A 17,935-nucleotide genomic window follows, 5' to 3' on the forward strand; every position below is an offset into this window, starting at 1 on the left:
TTTGTAGTATTTCTATATAGTTACCCATTAAAGTTATTACATTTATACCACTCTTGTTTTGTGTTCCTCAATTTCTTTTTCTCTGGCAAAATCACAGAATAGGAAGTGAAATAAAAATCAATCTTGACTCTGGGAAAGTTACATTTGTGCGCCAGTTTCAGCTTTTATTCCTTTTAGTACATGGAATATACTAGACCAGTATTCATGTACTGTTGGCTGAAGATGGTAGTTCTAGGTCTCCTAGTAGATAGAGTTCTAAATTCTGGATACCCCTTACCTGTACCTGTTACTTTTTATCATACCTTTTCTTGTTTCCCCTGATATCTTGTATTTGGAGATTAAGTAATTCCTAAGGCCACAGTGCCATGGAATAGATTGAGGCTTTTTAAATACTTTTTATTTAATTATACTTTTTATTTATTTAATTACGAAGGTTGTTTGCTTAGGTTATTACCACTTTCTCAATAATTTGCCATTTTATTTTGAAACATAAACATAATTTTGTTCCATATTTTTCCTTTAGGCATTTTCAGGAAACACAAATGCAGACACTGTGGTCCAGCATAAATTCCAGCACTCCATTAAAGCAAGATTCCTGAGATTTGTTCCCATTGAGTGGAATCCTTTAGGCAGTATAGGAATGAGAATCGAAGTCAATGGCTGTCCATACAGTAAGTACCATTAACCCTTTGCTCCTTTACAAAACATTTTAACATTTGGGACATTTGTAACTCTATCGGCAGTAACATGTAATAGGTTAATAGTGTTGGCCAATTAAGAAATATTTTGGTTACAAGGAACTCAGGAATGTGGATTACCTAAATAATGTATTTTCTTTATTAATTGCAATAGAGGAACCTATGTTACAGAATTCACACTGTAGTAGTATTAATGGTTTTGCTCAAAGACATTGTCAGTGGCTGACACCGGATGTGATACTTATGCAATTTGGCAGTTGATGTGAGCAAGGCTATGGGCCTTCATAGCCACATATTGTACTACTAGTTCAATTTAGTCAGGCCATTATATTTATTTTCATTTTCACCTGTAAGTTTGACATCTGTATAGGGGAAGCTATTAAAAGCTTTGTTAAAGGGTTTTTTTATGGTTTTTGAATTATTTGCCACCATCTTCTGACTCTTTCCAGCTTTCAAATGGGGGGTCACTGACCCCATCTAAATACAAATGCTCTGTAAGGCTACAAATGTATTGCTATTGCTACTTTTTGTTACCCAGCTTTCTATTTAGGCCTCTCTTATTAATATTCCAGTCTCTTATTTAAATCAATGCATGGTTGCTAGGGTAATTTGGACCCTAGCAAACAGATTGCTAAAATTTGCAAACTGGAGAGCTGCTGAATAAAAAGCTAAATAACTCAAAAACCACACATAATAAAAGTGAAAACCAATTGCAAATTGACTCAGAATATCACTCTCTAGATTATACTTAAAGTTAATTTAAAGGTGAATCACCCCTTTAAGAAACCACATCTAATATTGCAGTGTGTTGGAACTTTCCTTAACTGAGAAGGATCTAGGGTTTTTTGTAGATAACAAGTTGTCTGATGTGGGACAGTGTCATTCTGTGGCTACTAAAGCAAATAAAGTTCTGTCTTGCATAAAAAGGGCATTAACTCAAGGGATGAAAACATAATTATGCCTCTTTATAGGTCCCTGGTAAGGCCTCATCTGGGGTATGCCGTGCAGTTTTGGGCTCCAGTCCTTTAGAGCAATATAAATAAGCTGGAGAGAGTGCAGAGATTTACAAATAAACTGGTTAGCAGGATGGAAGATTTAAATTATGAGGGTGGACTTTCAAGTTTGGGGTTGTTTTCCCTGGAAAAAAAGGCGCTTGCGAGGGGACATGATTACATTTTACAAGTACATTAGAGGACATTATAGACAAATAGCAGGGGACCTTTTTACCCATAATGAAGATCAGTGTACCAGAGGCCACCCCTTTAGACTAGAGGAAAAGAACTTTCATTTGAAGCAACATAGGTGGTTCTTTACAGTGAGGACAGTGAGGTTGTGGAATGCACTGCCGGGTGATGTTGTGATGGCTGACTGGGAAAAAGGAACAAGGCACAGCAGGATTCAGGAACTAAAATACAAATGGCGTCAGGAAAAAATAATCAAAGCACTAAGATCCAAGAAAACTTGTCTCTTTACCTTGGCATTGAATGAGCTCTGATCCAGAGAATATTTGGTGAAGCTGATGGGAAACACCAGATGGGAAAATGCAATGACAGCAATCCACTGGATTATAATCCTAGTTGTCATTTTATGAAGAGCACATGGTATTGCAGACTGCAAACTAAACTGCAGCCCAGGAGGATGTTGCAGCTACGTTGTTCATATATACAGTATACCTCCTCCGTCTGTTCCATCTATTGTTATTCTTTTAATATGGAACAAATATATTCCACCAGCCTGTACATTAAGGGAGGTAATTTGAACAAACAATAACAAGAGCACTGACTAAATAGAAATTGAGAATCATGTTCTTACAATCCACTGCCTGTATTTTACATTCAAGAAATGTCCAAAACAACCTGCCATATACACTTAACAAGTGTTCAAACTACAGGTCACGTAAAATTGATTCAATTCTTTAAAGTTATTGGAACAGAACAAGAGAATGTTATTTCCCCTTGAGATGTGTTGTCTAGAGGGCTCATTTTGCAACGAAACAGATTGATTCTTAGCGGACACTGTCAAGGGAATGCAGTTGAGTGAGAAGATGATGACTGCAGGATATTAGCCAATAATAACTCTTCCCTTATTCATGTCACAAGCATACAGCATTATCATTGACCTTCCTCGTTTGTTTACATGACTGTTTGTCAATTTCCCTTATGTTTTCCCTTTGCTTATCTAGAATCCGATGTGGTTGACTTTGATGGCAGAAGCTCCCTTCAGTACAGGTTCAATCAGAAGCAGATGACCACATTTAAAGATGTCATTTCTCTCAAATTCAAGAGCATGCAGAGCGATGGGGTTCTATTTCATGGTGAAGGACAGCGCGGAGATTATATTACTTTGGAGTTACAGAAGGGAAAGTTGTCTCTTTACATCAACCTGGGTAGGGATCATTTTAGTCATGAACATTTTCTTTAATTATACAAGTGTAATGCATTAAAGTCCCTGGTCCACAGTAAGTGTGAAGCTAATTTAAAAAAAAAAAGAAATATTGGCTTCTTGTGATATTTGTCCTCTTACAGATACAGTATACAGTATGTGCATTTCTTATGGCTGATAAAAAAAAAACACAAAAGGAAACCTTATACTAGCCTGGTAAGAAACTATAAATAAATAATTACGTAATGGTGTAACTGCAGTTCACTGGTATTCACCTTTGATTCCAACTCAGTAGTTCCCATTTCTCCTTGGGTAGAAACTCACAATATCAAAGCCTGCGCTAGAAAGTTAGGATATACAAGAATGCAGCATAAAAGGAATCTAAATGTGGTGGGTTATTGGTTGTTGTAGTTCCACACTCTCCCAAAAACTCACTAGAGGGTGTCAGATTACTTTTTATATTCACCACGTGTTTTACTCAAAGTTGGGTACTTACAAGCATTTAAGCTTTAAAACTCATTCATCAGAAAAGTCAGGATAAGGTATTCAGTGATTTACTCCATGCTGTTAGAAGATGTAATGTGCAAATAATAGTATAAAACCTTTTATTACATATATGTAAAAAAACATCAGCTGAAACCATAATACCAGCTTGCATAGTAAAAAGGGCTTTAGAGGGAAAGAGGAGATTTTATGTACCTTTTTAAAACTTCTCAAATGTGAAAAGAGTGAAATAGATGTCTTTTTATAAGTAATAAAAGGTTTTATTATTTGCGCTCTACATCTTCTAACAGTATGGATTAATCACTGAATACCTCATCCTGACTATTCTGATGAATGAGTTTTAAAGCTTAAATGCTTGTAAGTACCCAACTTTAAAGGAATACTGTCATGGGACAAAAAATTTTTTTCAAAATGAATCAGTTAATAGTGCTGCTCCAGCAGTATTCTGCACTGAAATACATTTCTCAAAAGAGCAAATAGATTTTTTTTATATTCAATTTTGAAATCTGACATGGGGCTAGACATTTTGTCAATTTCCCAGCTGCCCCTGGTCATGTGACTTGTGCCTGCACTTTAGGAGAGAAATGCTTTCTGGCAGGCAGCTGTTTTTCCATCTCAATGTAGCCGAATGTGTCTCAGTGGGACATGGGTTTTTACTATTGAGTGTTGTTCTTAGATCTACCAGGCAGCTGTTATCTTGTGTTAGGGAGCTGCTATCTGGTTACCTTCCCATTGTTCTTTTGTTTGGCTGCTGGGGGGGGGGAGGGAGGGGGTGATATCACTCCAACTTGCAGTACAGCAGTAAAGAGTGATTGAAGTTTATCAGAGCTCAAGTCACATGACCAGGGGCAGCTGGGAAATTGACAAAATGTCTAGCCCCATGTCAGATTTCAAAATTGAATATAAAAAAAACTGTTTGCTCTTTTGAGAAATGGATTTCAGTGCAGAATTCTGCTGGAGCAGCACTATTAACTGATTCTTTTTGGAAAAAAAAATTTTTTTGCCCATGACAGTATCCCTTTAAGTAAAACACGTGGTGAATATAAGAAGTAATCTGACACCCTCTAGTGAGATTTTGGGAGAGTGTGGAACTGCAACAACCAATAACCCACTACACTTAGATTCCTTTTATGCTGCATTCTTGTCTCTCCTAGCTTTCTAGTGCAGACTCATACAGACTTTGATATGGTGAGAATCTATATTTACACACAACATTTTCTGATACAACACATTGAGAAGGGCATAGCCATGAAACATGTGCATTACCTAATATGCTTACACCTTCTTCCCCTGTTTTCCTTTATATTTTTTTCTTGAACTGATAGAATACCTTGAGTGTTTTATGAGTTCGATAAATATCCGGCCATTTTTTGGCAAGAAAGTGTAGGCCAACTTATTGAACTATTACTTTGGCTAGCAAATGACAATTACAAACTAGCTGACAACATTCAGACCAATATAAAGAAGATGGCCAAGATGACATTTTGTACCCTGTGTGATTGAATAGACCACACCGAAAAGATCAGTTCTCTTATTGGGCAATGCTTTATTTAGCTATATAGTTATGTCATAAGATTGGGGCTTTTAATTTTTAATCAAATCAATAGTTTTCTACAGTATTTATGTATTAGGCAACAGACCATAGATGGCAATAGATCAGAAGCAGTTAGTATAATTATTTCTGATGAAAAGTTGAGGTTGAAAATGAGGTCTTCTTGGCACCACAAAAAAAAGTTCAACGCTTTCTGTTACAGGATCTTGACCATGTCATGCCACATAATGCCAGTAAAAATGAAAGCAATAATCAGAGAAAGCACACTTTAACTAGAAACATGAAAACATAGACTATACTGCTCTGGATTTTTGGTACTTTGGGTCAACACAATATTTTTGTATGGCATATAAATTATTTAATTGTTTCTAGCTCATTGAATCAGTTGGTTGGGAGATGCTTCAAAGCTATGGGATTAGTGTTTACTGTAAGTACAGCACCCTTTGTATTGAATATAATGTTTAAATCACTGATGCTACTTTGGGCTATAGCGTGTCCCAGTGGGATCACTTCAGCGGAACATTTGCTTAATTGAAGCCTGCTTAGACTGAAAGATGAGACATACAATTTGTTGGAGACTTATGTGCCTAGAATGGGCACCAATGGATCCTAACCAAACAATAGCAAGTTTATTGAGCAAGCAGAGTAACAATACCAGGAACAATCTCAAATAGTGATGGAAGAATAAATTTGCCAGTTATGGATTTGTGATGAATTTCCATGTTTTGCCGCATGTAAATGTTTTTGCGAAATTTCCGTGCCGAAAAATCCTCCTGACAAAGAAAAATTGTTGTGCATCAAAACTGACGCGAACATAAAAATTGATGAGCATCAAAATTGTAGCGTGCATAAAAATTTATGCACATTTTTTGATGCCATTGGCTTCAATGAGTTTAGCGTTTCCCGAATTTTTTTGCTGTTTCACAAAATATTTGCAGATTCGCCCATCACTAATCTCAAACTCACTACTAAGACTCAGTTCTACCTTTAGTCTAATAAGAGACTTCAGTGGAATGGTTAACAGTCCATTAATTGGGCCTTTCTCAGTGACATTTTTTGGATATACCAAACTAGGTATAACTCTGGGCATACAGGAACTAGGGGTAGACAAAATAGGTATGTGCCTAGGGCACCCAGCCAGCCTGGCCCATTCCTGTTAATTAGAATTTGGTTGTTTGATTGGCCTGAAGTGCAGCTAAAACAACTGGTGAACTAAGCTAACAAACTAAAGCTAATGACTGTGAATCACACATCCATTGCAATGGGTAATAGGATAATTAAAACAAGATGATATGGTTTCCTTTTAATAAATGTTTAAATGATTCTGATTTTATTTTTTAATATTTGAGAGTGTGCTCTATTCACTGGAAGGCTTACAATCTGTTTGGCTAGAATTTTCTTCCTATTTATAACTCAGCGACCAAGCTCTGGCCCCATGCCCACCATTCTGCCGAGTTGAGCAATAGGAACAATGAGGTAACAATTTCAGCTCACAGCAAACAATAACCACAATGACCACTAAAAGCATGGCATGTAGGAACCTTGTAAAGATCTATATCATAATGTGTGCAGCTGTCAGTCACTTTCATTCATAGTAAACAAATAATATTGAAAGCAATCCTGCTTTCTTCTCCAAATTGCAGGCACAGCAGAAAAGGTTCAGAAACATGAGTCTACATTTTACAAATAGATTGGCAACCAAGCAAAGCCTCCTTCACCTCAGAAATTCCATTAACTGTCACCGACACTGTTCACTCAGCCAGAACAGCAATATTTTAACACAATTTGCTTTCCCTTATATTTTTGTAAAAGTAGTCAAATTAGCATGCGGCGGCATGATTCCTGTAGTAAATTAATGCCAAGTGTTTAGAGGTCAAGGCCATTCCAAACGTTCTGGAAACATCATAGAAATAAAACTGGATTTTATGGAATGCAACAGAATATTAGGTTTATATGGCATCTACATATGGAATTTGTTTTCTTTTTTTATTTAATTCCTAAGGAAAATCATTTATTTGTGTTTGTATTTTTTTGTTTTGTTCCCAATGCAGGCGATACAAAGCTCCGGTTTGGTAACACTCATACGGTAGTCACATTGGGGAGTCTTCTAGATGACCAACAATGGCATTCTGTCTTGATTGATCGATTCAACAAGCAGGTCAACTTCACTGTTGATAAACATACTCAACATTTCCGGACCAAAGGAGACTCGGATAATTTGGATATAGATTATGAGGTGTGGTCATTATGTTTAATAGTTTGTCTCTATCTCTGTATCTCTAGTATTCTTTTATTTTTAGTTAATGAGTAGGAGCTACCATATTGTTTACCTTTAGACAATATAGAATGATGATATAGGAGGTTATTGTGTGCCCAGAACATTTCTTCTCTCTATATTTGTATTTATACATACAGGAAATAGATGCCATATTGTTTCCCTTAGACAGAACAGTATGAGTGTATAACTTATTGTGAGCCAGGAACATTCCTTCTCTGTATATTTTCATTTAAACATATGCATTGGAGGTGCCACATTGTTTCCCTTAGACAATACAATATGAGTGGGTATCACTTATTGTGTGTCCAGAACTTTCCTTCTCTGTATATTTGTATTTATACTTATGGGTAGGAGATGCCATATTGTTTCACTTAGACAGTACAGTATGAGGGTGTAGCTTATGCCCAGAACATTTCTTCTCTGTATATGTGTGTACATATGTATCTAGATAAATGGCTGGGAGCTCTCTAACTGTCTGTTAGTGGAAACTACCATATTGAAGCATTTACAAAATACAGAGAAAACAGTACCATATAAAGATGAATTCTGGGTTCTGAGTTCTGGGTTTTTGGAGAACTGGGCTGATTTGTTTTGTCGTTCGCTACAGGTTCTTTGCTAGGGATGGGCTGTATCTCAGTGATGATGGTACAGCTGTTTTGGGAGAGAAGATGGCTAGAGGGTTGGAGGAGATTTTAAACTAGGCATGTGGGGGGAGGGTTCAGTAAAGGATTCAGTGGAAGACAGGTTAGATGAGATAGTGGGCAAAGGAAGGGGAAATGGGGAGGAGATTTGGTTGGGAGTACTGTTAAGGATAGGCAGGACCATATGTAATTTCTTCAATATGGTACTGGTATTAAATATATGTTTGCAAATGCAAGGAGTCTGACTGGTAAAATGGGAGAGCTGGAAGTGCTGGAGGGAAAATACTATATGATGTGGTTGGTATTGACGAAACTTGGTTGAATAAGTCACATGACTAGGCAGTTAATATCAGCAGCTATACTTTGTTTCGTAAGGACAGAGGCAAAAGAATAGGAGGAGCGTTATATCCATTTGGCAGGATTTAAAAGCTTATACTGTATAAAAGAGGAGGTGAAGTTAGAAAATGAGGGTCTTTTTTCAACCTAACTAACTATGTTACTATGTTATTAATGCTGATTGACACACCACCCATATTTCTACAGGAAACAGAATGTGTCATTGAGATTTTTATGTATTATCCATCAACGATCTGAACTGCAGATCTCTTATTTGTACCCAACCCATTCGGGAGTCATACATAATAAAAATCATTTTCCAGCAGCTTTGTTCACACGGACACCTCCAGATAAGACTGGAGATATACTAAGAACAACATACTGTATAAGCAAAGAATTCACATAATCTTTTGTTCTCCTTTTGTAATAAGAAAACAAAAGGCATACGGCATGCTGAAATAGGCTCCAGAGAATATGCACAAGGCTAATGAACTTTACACTGCTTTCTAATGGGATTTACTAAAGCTCTGGCAGCCACAACACAAGATGATATTATTGTTAATTAGTCTCTTTTAAATATGTTATTCGTAGTTAAGATGTATGCTAGGTAGTTGCGACATCATTACTGGAATTATTAATATTAATACACTGCTAATTAGTTTGAGAAACAGACCAAACCCACCAATCTTTATGATGCTCCTTCGCAGAACTAATATTTTATGGCCATAGTAAAATTCTGTTTTAGTACACTTGACTGGCAATAAAGACAAGCAGTCTCTCTGTCGTTATTACTGTTTATTGGGGAATTAGAATTATTACATTGTGCTCAAAACTATAGTCTAGGAACAGATAAAAAGCAGGAACCCAGTAAGAATTCAAATTTATTAAGAAATTCACTTTAAAACAAAACAAAAAAAATGTGTGGTTATTTGTAGAAGAGACTTTAGCACAACATTTATCATCAAGTTCCAAATTAGAATTGTTAGGACACCAATATTAAGACACATTGGTAAGTATCTATCTGAGAATGTTAGAGCAATACAAATGCAATATTTATGTACATGAAACTTTAGCAAAAGGGCATGAATAAAAAAAAAAAAGCTGAGCTTTGTTTTATTGTAAAATATACTGTTTTCCATTAATGTTAAAATTCATCTTCTGCTTGGTTAGAAAATGCCACTGCCATATATTTTATGCTTTTTTTGTACAATAAAAAACATAACATTTTAAAGGGTAGTAAGAGTGGAACTACATGTTAAGAAATTACAAATAATCATGAATATGCTCTGTGTTCTCATAGATCACTTTATTCACAATAATACATTAAAAAGTGGTTTCCCAGCCTGCTAAACAATTAAAACAATTACACAAGTCCGAAGGCCACCCGAATAAATAATTATTCTAGATATGGAACCTGTTATTCAGAATACTTGGGACCTGGGGTTTTCTGTAATTTGGATCTTCTTTGGAGAAGATACTTTGAGTTGTTAAATAAACCCAATAGCATTGTTTTGCCTCCAATAAAGATTAATTAAATCTTAATCTGAATCATGTACAAGATACTGGTTTATTATTACAGACTAAATGGAAATATGTTACCTTTTGGAATTAAAATGGTAGAAGGCCTTCCTGTAATTTGAAGCTTTCCGGATAACAGATCCCTATACCTGTACATCATGTAAAGTATTATCAGTTATCAATCCAGCGAATAAATGTTTAAAAAAAAGAGTAAAAATGTTAACATATTTACAAAGACTTTCAATACATATTTTAAAAATTCAGTCCATATATGAACTTGAGTTTTTTTAACAGAAAATATTTTTTACTTTTTACAAGATTTGTAGGCTGATTATTTTGTTATTTGGTATATGGTATTTACTGTAGATGAATTGATGATCTTGAGGGATGTTTAATAGTATTAAAATTTTACTAGGGTGGCCAGTCATTTATATTATTATTCTGAATAAACTATAGAAACTATTGTGAAACTATTGTAAATAAACTATTGAAACTATAGTATATTTTGGATTATTTGTACTGTCTTTATCTACCTTCCCTGGCAGACAGAGAAGGTATTCTATTTGGTTTTTAGCAACGCAGAATTCACTATATCTCAGCCATGTCATTGGTTTTGAATAAGGAGTGTAACTGTTTAAGTCATGTTATGCTCCTGTGCTGTCAACTTTTTTTTACCTATAAGGCCTGTTCTTTTGAGGAGCTGTTTTGATGCAAAATTAAGTTTTAGTTAACAGTTCATGATTACAGATTTCATGAATACAGATGCGGGTTTTGCATGTAGCAGAATAACCTTACTTATATATCTGGTGTATGAATACTTAAGAATATTTTAATAATTCATTATGGATTCTTGAGTAAATTGACTATTGTCATGCCTCATCAATTGTTGAATTACAGAAACCAGCAAAATAACAGCTTCTCTGTTGACAGATATACTGAATTGGCTAGTAGAGTTGCAGATGTTGAGTGTCCAAGTATTTGGATTTGATCACCATGCCTACTGTTGTGTTGACTATGTATAGAACATTTAGTTTTATTTTGACTGAACTCACTGCTATAAACCACACATAAAGTTTGCCATTTAGCAAAATAACCAATCAATTTTATTAATAATTTATCTGATTTTACCAGTGTTCACAAATTGATGAAATGATTTTGCATTTGAGTTTCCAAATTCCAATTTTTGAGATTTAGCAAAAAAAATAAAAATCTTGAAAATTGGAATGAATACATTGTGCAGCTAAAGCTTAACAAGCTTCTATTGGATTCAATGGGCAGCACGTTTTCAACAATCAGAACTATTTTATTCTGACATTTTTTTCTCTACTCAAGTTTAGTAGAGGTTTTACTCAAATTCGAAAATTAATAACTCAGCCAGGTCTTTTTTTAATTAAAATTTGAGACTGAAAAAGATTCACATAAATTATGCTAAAATCATGATTTTTTTTTGGACTCAGTTGCTATTTGTTTCTACTATTACATATTTTTGTGTTCATGGAGTTGTCAGTCCCATTTTATTCTAAAGACAAAATAATATTTTAATAGAATCTTTTTAACTGCTTGCAGTCTAACTGCTGTTGTATTCAGAACCATTGTGATGTCCTACCAAATTTATATTTGAGTGAAGTAACTGCTTTCAGTTTAGCACCAACATTCTTTGCAGGCACCAGTCTTTTTTCATTAGGACCAGTTCATCTAGAAAAAGAAGGGCTAGGCACAGTAGAAAATGTGAGAACATAGAAAAGGGCAGTCAGTAGTTGAAGTGCAGTTGGTCACCAAGATTTCTTGTATCAAGAGTGGAAACATTTCTAAACAAAGTAGAATAAGCCTTGAGGGGTATGCTACACCTAATTACTTAAAGTTTAATGAAACATGGAATGAAGAGACTGTTGTGCTCAGGCACGTTTGATCACAAAGTAAACTGCTGTCATGTTCACACACTTGGATCTCTGATTGAACAGACTGTGTTATGTTCAAACACTTGCCCAATTGTTGACTGACATAGCTTCTGTTGTGTTCAAACACATGTTCCATCTCTGAGTGAATTGACTGCTTTTCTGTTCAAACACTCGCTTGATGGTTGAGTGAACCAAGTTTAATTCTGTTCAAATACTTGGATGGTTGAGTAAGCTGCCTACTATTGTGTTCAAATATTTCTTGGATCATAGAAAAGCTGACTACTGTTTGGTCCAAAACTTCTTGGACTGTTGAGTCATTTTACAGCTACCATGTTGAAAAATGCCATGTATACCCCCAGCTCAAATTAATTTCATAGGACATGTTTTTTTGATTGTCATAAAAAATATTTTCCTTACCAAACTATATCATTTTAACTGAAATATTTTCTAAGGTATTATTTGTGTAAAATTCCCCATAGAATAGGCGATTTCTATAATATTGATGATAAAAATAAAATGTATTTTTGCTCTATATTTTAGACCTTTAGGTCCCATGTGTTATTTGCTTTCATGGAATCAATTGCATTAGTGAGAAATTATTCACTTCTTGATTTTTTTTTTTATTTCCCAAAGTTCAGCTTTGGAGGGATACCAGTGCCAGGAAAGCCTGGAACCTTTCTAAAAAGGAATTTTCATGGCTGCATAGAGAATCTTTACTATAATGGAGTGAACATTATTGATTTGGCCAAGAGACGCAAACCTCAGATCTTCATTGTGGTAAGAAATATTATTTAGTTGCTTGTTCTTGTTGTTAATGCATCAAAGTGTTTATTGTGCCTTCAAGAGAAGAGCATTTGTTGTGCAGTTTGGTGGTGCATTCTGCAAATTTTCAAAGAGTCATATCCAGACACCTACTGTATTTGGGAGCGGGGAAGAGCTGACTGTCCTGGGTCCTGCAGGGGCCACTAATATATTTCCGAGATTTATTAAGGCTATCCACACTGTTACCAGCAGCAGTCTTGATATTTATCTGTAAGCTCGGGCCCACAGAGGTTGTGTTGTCTCACAAGCCTAAGGATGACCCTATATTAAAATCCAACTCTAAAGTTAGATTAGTCTACTAGATCTATGTTCATATCTAACTATTTTGAAATATAACCATTTAAGCCAATAGGGCTTTGATACATGGATTTTTTATGATCAGTCACATTGACCAATGAAGACTACTCAAGTAAGCATGTCCATTTACAGTACAGCACCATAATCTTTGCAATGACCTATATATATAGGCTATATGGTGCTAAAGCTGGAACCTTAATATTCTGTGATTTTAGGCGTTGCTTATTATTCCCAACTGTTTTATTCAGCTCTGGTTAGAAATTGCTAGACCTTGCTAGAAGTCTTGGCTGCTGTGACAAGTGGAGCCTGATTAGCCAGCAGGAAGTTATATGGCTGAGAATAATTCCTTCCTCAAGGCAGTCAGATGAAAGCAGACAGAATAACACAGTCTACAAACTACTGGGACTTGGATGTGAATATTTCAATATCCTGTTTAAAAAATCAGCAATGTGCTGTTTCCATGTAGTTCTTACTGTTTGGTAGAAAAACATGTGGGTGAAGATCATTAATTATATTTTCTCATATGGCACCAACCTTACTACTTTAGTAGTAATAAGTAGTAGTAAATCATTCACATCATCCCCTGCCTCAGTAGAGGTTATGCTCAAATATCCTTACCATAGACACACACCCTTATATATTAGAGATATTTTCTGCTGGGAAAAATGTTATCACAATGCTAGGGATGTAACTTAAAATTGTTCTTCAAGTTCCATTTTTATCAACAATGATTGAGAATTTTCTAATACAGATCCAAAATGCATCATGACTGAAAGTCCAGTGACTAACCCAAATATAGATAATATATATTATTTCAGAATGATCTGATTTGGCCAGTGTTTGTTGTTTTACAGTAAATTTTCTTGTACAAAATTAGAAATATGCAAAATGTCTTTTGGTTAATCCTATGATCTCATTAATAGAACTAAGTTGGTCTTCTTTGGCCTTCATTGGAGAACTGTCACCTGTTAATGGGAACAGTTAATCTCTCACATGAGAAGACGCTTGTTTTAAAGGGATCCTGTCATCGGAAAACATGGGTTTTTTTTCAAAACGTTCCAGTTATATAATAGTGCTACTCCAGCAGAATTCTGCACTGAAATTCATTTCTCAAAAGAGCAAACAGATTTTTTTATATTCAATTTTGAAATCTGACATGGGGCTAGACATTTTGTCAATTTCCCAGCTGCCCCTGGTCATGTGACTTGTGCCTGCACTTTAGGAGAGAAATGCTTTCTGGCAGGCTGCTGTTTTTCCTTCTCAATGTAACTGAATGTGTGTCAGTGAGACATGGGTTTTTACTATTGAGTGTTGTTCTTAGATCTACCAGGCAGCTGTTATCTTGTATTAGGGAGCTGCTATCTGGTTACCTTCCCATTGTTCTTTTGTTTGGCTGCTGGGGGGGAAAAGGGAGGGGGTGATATTACTCTAACTTGCAGTACGGCAGTAAAGAGTGATTGAAGTTTCCCAGCTGACTTGGGGCAGCTGGGAAATTGACAATATGTCTAGCCCCATGTCAGATTTCAAAATTGAATATAAAAAGATCTGTTTGCTCTTTTGAGAAATGGATTTCAGTGCAGAATTATTTTTCCCATGACAGTATCCCTTTAACAAGAGTTCAGCAAGTTAGAATTAAATAAAACGTAAACCCTCAAATCAAATGAATCTAACACTGCTCTTCTGAGCTCTTTCAGTTTGCATATGTTTATTTTTCTAGATTACAATATATGAACCTTTTTTGAACTGCTAATATAATTAAATTAAAACCACAGTGCCACCTACTGGTCAGTTCTGCTGTCCATCTGACAGTTGGGAGAAAAGGTCAGAAGTAGAGGAATGTCCTGATGTTGTTAGTAAAGAGAATAAAAATGTCTGATGAGTCTTCTCTACAGAAGAGCCTTTAGAAGACTTTTCTATCCTTCTGCCATTTTCTCCCAACTGTCCGATAGCCGTCAAAACCTAGGAAAAGGATCAATATAACAAAACTATAATAAAAATGTAGAGAGTAATCTATTGAAAAGGAGAGAATACAAGAGTATGACAACTTCTGTGTTCTCAATGTACCCCAGTATCCACTTCCCTTTGTACTGACTGCTCAAAGCTTTTGAATACATTCTGCCCAACTGACATTTCTCCATTATTAAATGTGTCAATTTGTTTGACAATGTATTGAGAAGGGCTCTTGTTCAGTCTGTAGAGTGATTAAACTGACACACACAAGTGAAACAAACATAAGAGATTTATTGATACTTAGCTGAGGGACCCCTCCATAAAATGGCTCAGCAGCAATTCCAACATAACCAGGCACTCTGAAATCCAGGCAGAAGTCAAAGAGCCTCCCCCCAAATGAAGCTTTATATATGTTTCCCCCACACAGGATATAAGAAGATTTATACATTTTAGCAGCTAGCATACTATATATGGTGAAAATCAAGCATTAACCAGTGACACATTCCTTGAATTGCCAAAAGCTCTAGACGCCATCTTTAAGGTGTTGTTCTATTCTCTCTATCTTCTGCTCTGTGAATCACTCATTTTCCTTACATTCCACCCCTTGATTCACAGAGAAGTATGATAGGAAATCAATTCAAAAGCATTGGCACATATGGGCAATAGCTGACGCTTGTCACATATGGTACTAGCCTTGATACATTAAATCAGTTTCAAAATAATAGAAAAAGCCAAACATAAGCATAAAATAAATAATTGACCATCCTTAGCAATAGCTCTAGATTTTTCCTACAACAGTTTAACCTACTCCATGTGGCTTAGAATGACATCCGCATTATCAGGGATGAAGGGACATGCACCCACTTGTTCAGAATTTCATGCCCCACCCTGTCCAAGATGCAAACCAAGTCCATATCATATCATCAGTAGTAAATAATTTGTGTCTTATTCTATGGAAAACTTTGTTTATCCACCAAATTTGTTTCTTTCATAGTCCAATAAGTAAGTGTTTTCATATGATTTTCCTTCCAATAATCCATCCATGAAGCATTAACCACTGAAGAGAAATTAAGAACAGTCCTTTAGTTCAGTCCATGTTAATGATGCCCCCAACAATTAGATTCATTTTGCTGCTTTGCAGTCTGTATAAGCATTTGTAGAATCAAGTTCTCTTGCTATAAACCAAACGTTATATCACATCAGAGCTCACAAATCATCAGAAAAGGTATAACTATGTTGCCAGCCATGTTTTTAGGATATTGACCTCTCTATTCATAGTAGGCTGGAAGATAAAACAAGATTAGTATCTTCTTCACACACATCCAAAAAGATGTTACATAACCCCCTGCACATATAATAGACAATTCTCCCAAACAGTTCTCCCGAACAAGTTCAGTTTCCCTTTTCACACTATCATTATTAGTTTGAAACACACATTTACTCTCAGCAGTATATTCCATGATCCCATTATCCACCCATAACCATACCTTGTTCCACCCCCCGAGTGTATGAGTTGGAGCCAAAAGTTTTACCTGCTGTTTTAACAAACCATTAATGTATTCAGTTAATCCTGTGGTTTGCGGATAATATGAAATAAGAAACAGCCAATATACTCCTTGTTGAGATGCTCCTGGTACCAAATGTATTGAGAAGGGCTCTTGTTCAGTCTGTAGAGTGATTAAACTGACACACACAAGTAAAACAAACATAAGAGATTTATTGATACTTATCTGAGGGACCCCTCCATAAAATGGCTCAGCAGCAATTCCAACATAACCAGGCACTCTGAAGTCCAGGCAGAAGTCAAAGAGCCTCCCCCCAAATGAAGCTATATATATGTTTCCCCCACACAGGATATAAGAAGATTTATACATTTTAGCAGCTAGCATACTATATATGGTGAAAACTACACTTAGCATACTATATATGGTGAAAATCAAGCATTAACCAGTGACACATTCCTTGAATTGCCAAAAGCTCTAGACGCCATCTTTAAGGTGTTGTTCTATTCTCTCTATCTTCTGCTCTGTGAATCACTCATTTTCCTTACAGACACATTGAGAACTTGTTTCTTGTGAACATTTTCTGCTGTCAATAATAAATAAAAACATCTTGACCCCCCCCCCCCAGTTTAATTCTCTGTAAATCAGCCCCTATGTGAATAACAGTTTAATGGCTGCTGGGTGAGCAAACTCAAAGAAAACAATTGGATATACTGTACTTTCCTCTTATTTCTAGATGATTAAATCAATTGGAATTTACAAGAGATTTTGGTTCTACAAGAGTCATTATCTTATGTCATGTGGATATGTCAGATGCATATACTGTATGTTAATTGCTGTCTTTCTGTCAGGAGGTTGCTGCAAATCATATTCATTGCATTGTGAGTAATTATTGTTTCTATGGCCAATTTGGTGTGAAATGGTGTGAAATGTTATATGAAATGTTATAATATTAAGTCAGCAAAGATATATCTAAGAAGATGATTAGAGTTTTTCTTCGGATCCTCTTCCTTCCCTTCAGGAATTTACTGCTTTCCGTTGCATGCACAGTTGGTGTGACTACTGGATGGCTCCAACTGCACATGCTGGAATAAATCAAATGGAAGAAAAAGGGGTTATCCAGTACTCAAATGAATCCACAGGGGCCAAAAAATAAAGTAAAAACAATATTTATTTGTAGAATCAACTTACATTTCACACATCTCCATGTGCCCAATGCATTTTGTGCCCTTAAAGCACTTAGTCATGGGCTGTTGATGTGCCAATAGTGTTGGCGGGCCCTTTCCGAAGAAAACAGAAGAAGCAGAAGATGGTGCCCTGGAACTCTGCATGAAGCAGTGAGATTGACATTTGGGGATGCTTTTTGCACTAATGCACTATGCAGGGAGGAAGCATTGAGGGGGGAATATGGGTGGGTTTAATGGATGGGACTTTTCTCATTAGGTGTTGTCTCTCCTTTAAGGTCTCTGATTCCACTGTGACCTAGGGGCAGATTTATCAAGGGGTTATTAACCCTCGAAATTCGACCTTCGAAGTAAAATCCTTTGAATTCGAATA

The 17,935-nt window shown here is 35.9% G+C and overlaps 1 protein-coding gene across 1 annotated transcript in view; it reads left to right on the plus strand.

The window, feature by feature from the left end:
* Nucleotides 1-17,935, plus strand: part of cntnap5.S (contactin associated protein family member 5 S homeolog) — a 274,058-nt gene that overhangs the window by 111,541 nt on the left and 144,582 nt on the right. Inside the window, exons 4-7 of the mRNA XM_018237742.2 lie at nucleotides 524-671; nucleotides 2,881-3,084; nucleotides 7,188-7,372; nucleotides 12,441-12,584. Coding sequence (XP_018093231.1) covers nucleotides 524-671; nucleotides 2,881-3,084; nucleotides 7,188-7,372; nucleotides 12,441-12,584 — 681 coding nt within the window. The remainder of the gene's footprint in view (nucleotides 1-523; nucleotides 672-2,880; nucleotides 3,085-7,187; nucleotides 7,373-12,440; nucleotides 12,585-17,935) is intronic.

The sequence above is a fragment of the Xenopus laevis genome, chromosome 9_10S, assembly GCF_017654675.1.
Source record: "Xenopus laevis strain J_2021 chromosome 9_10S, Xenopus_laevis_v10.1, whole genome shotgun sequence".
NCBI classification, from domain to species: domain Eukaryota; kingdom Metazoa; phylum Chordata; class Amphibia; order Anura; family Pipidae; genus Xenopus; species Xenopus laevis.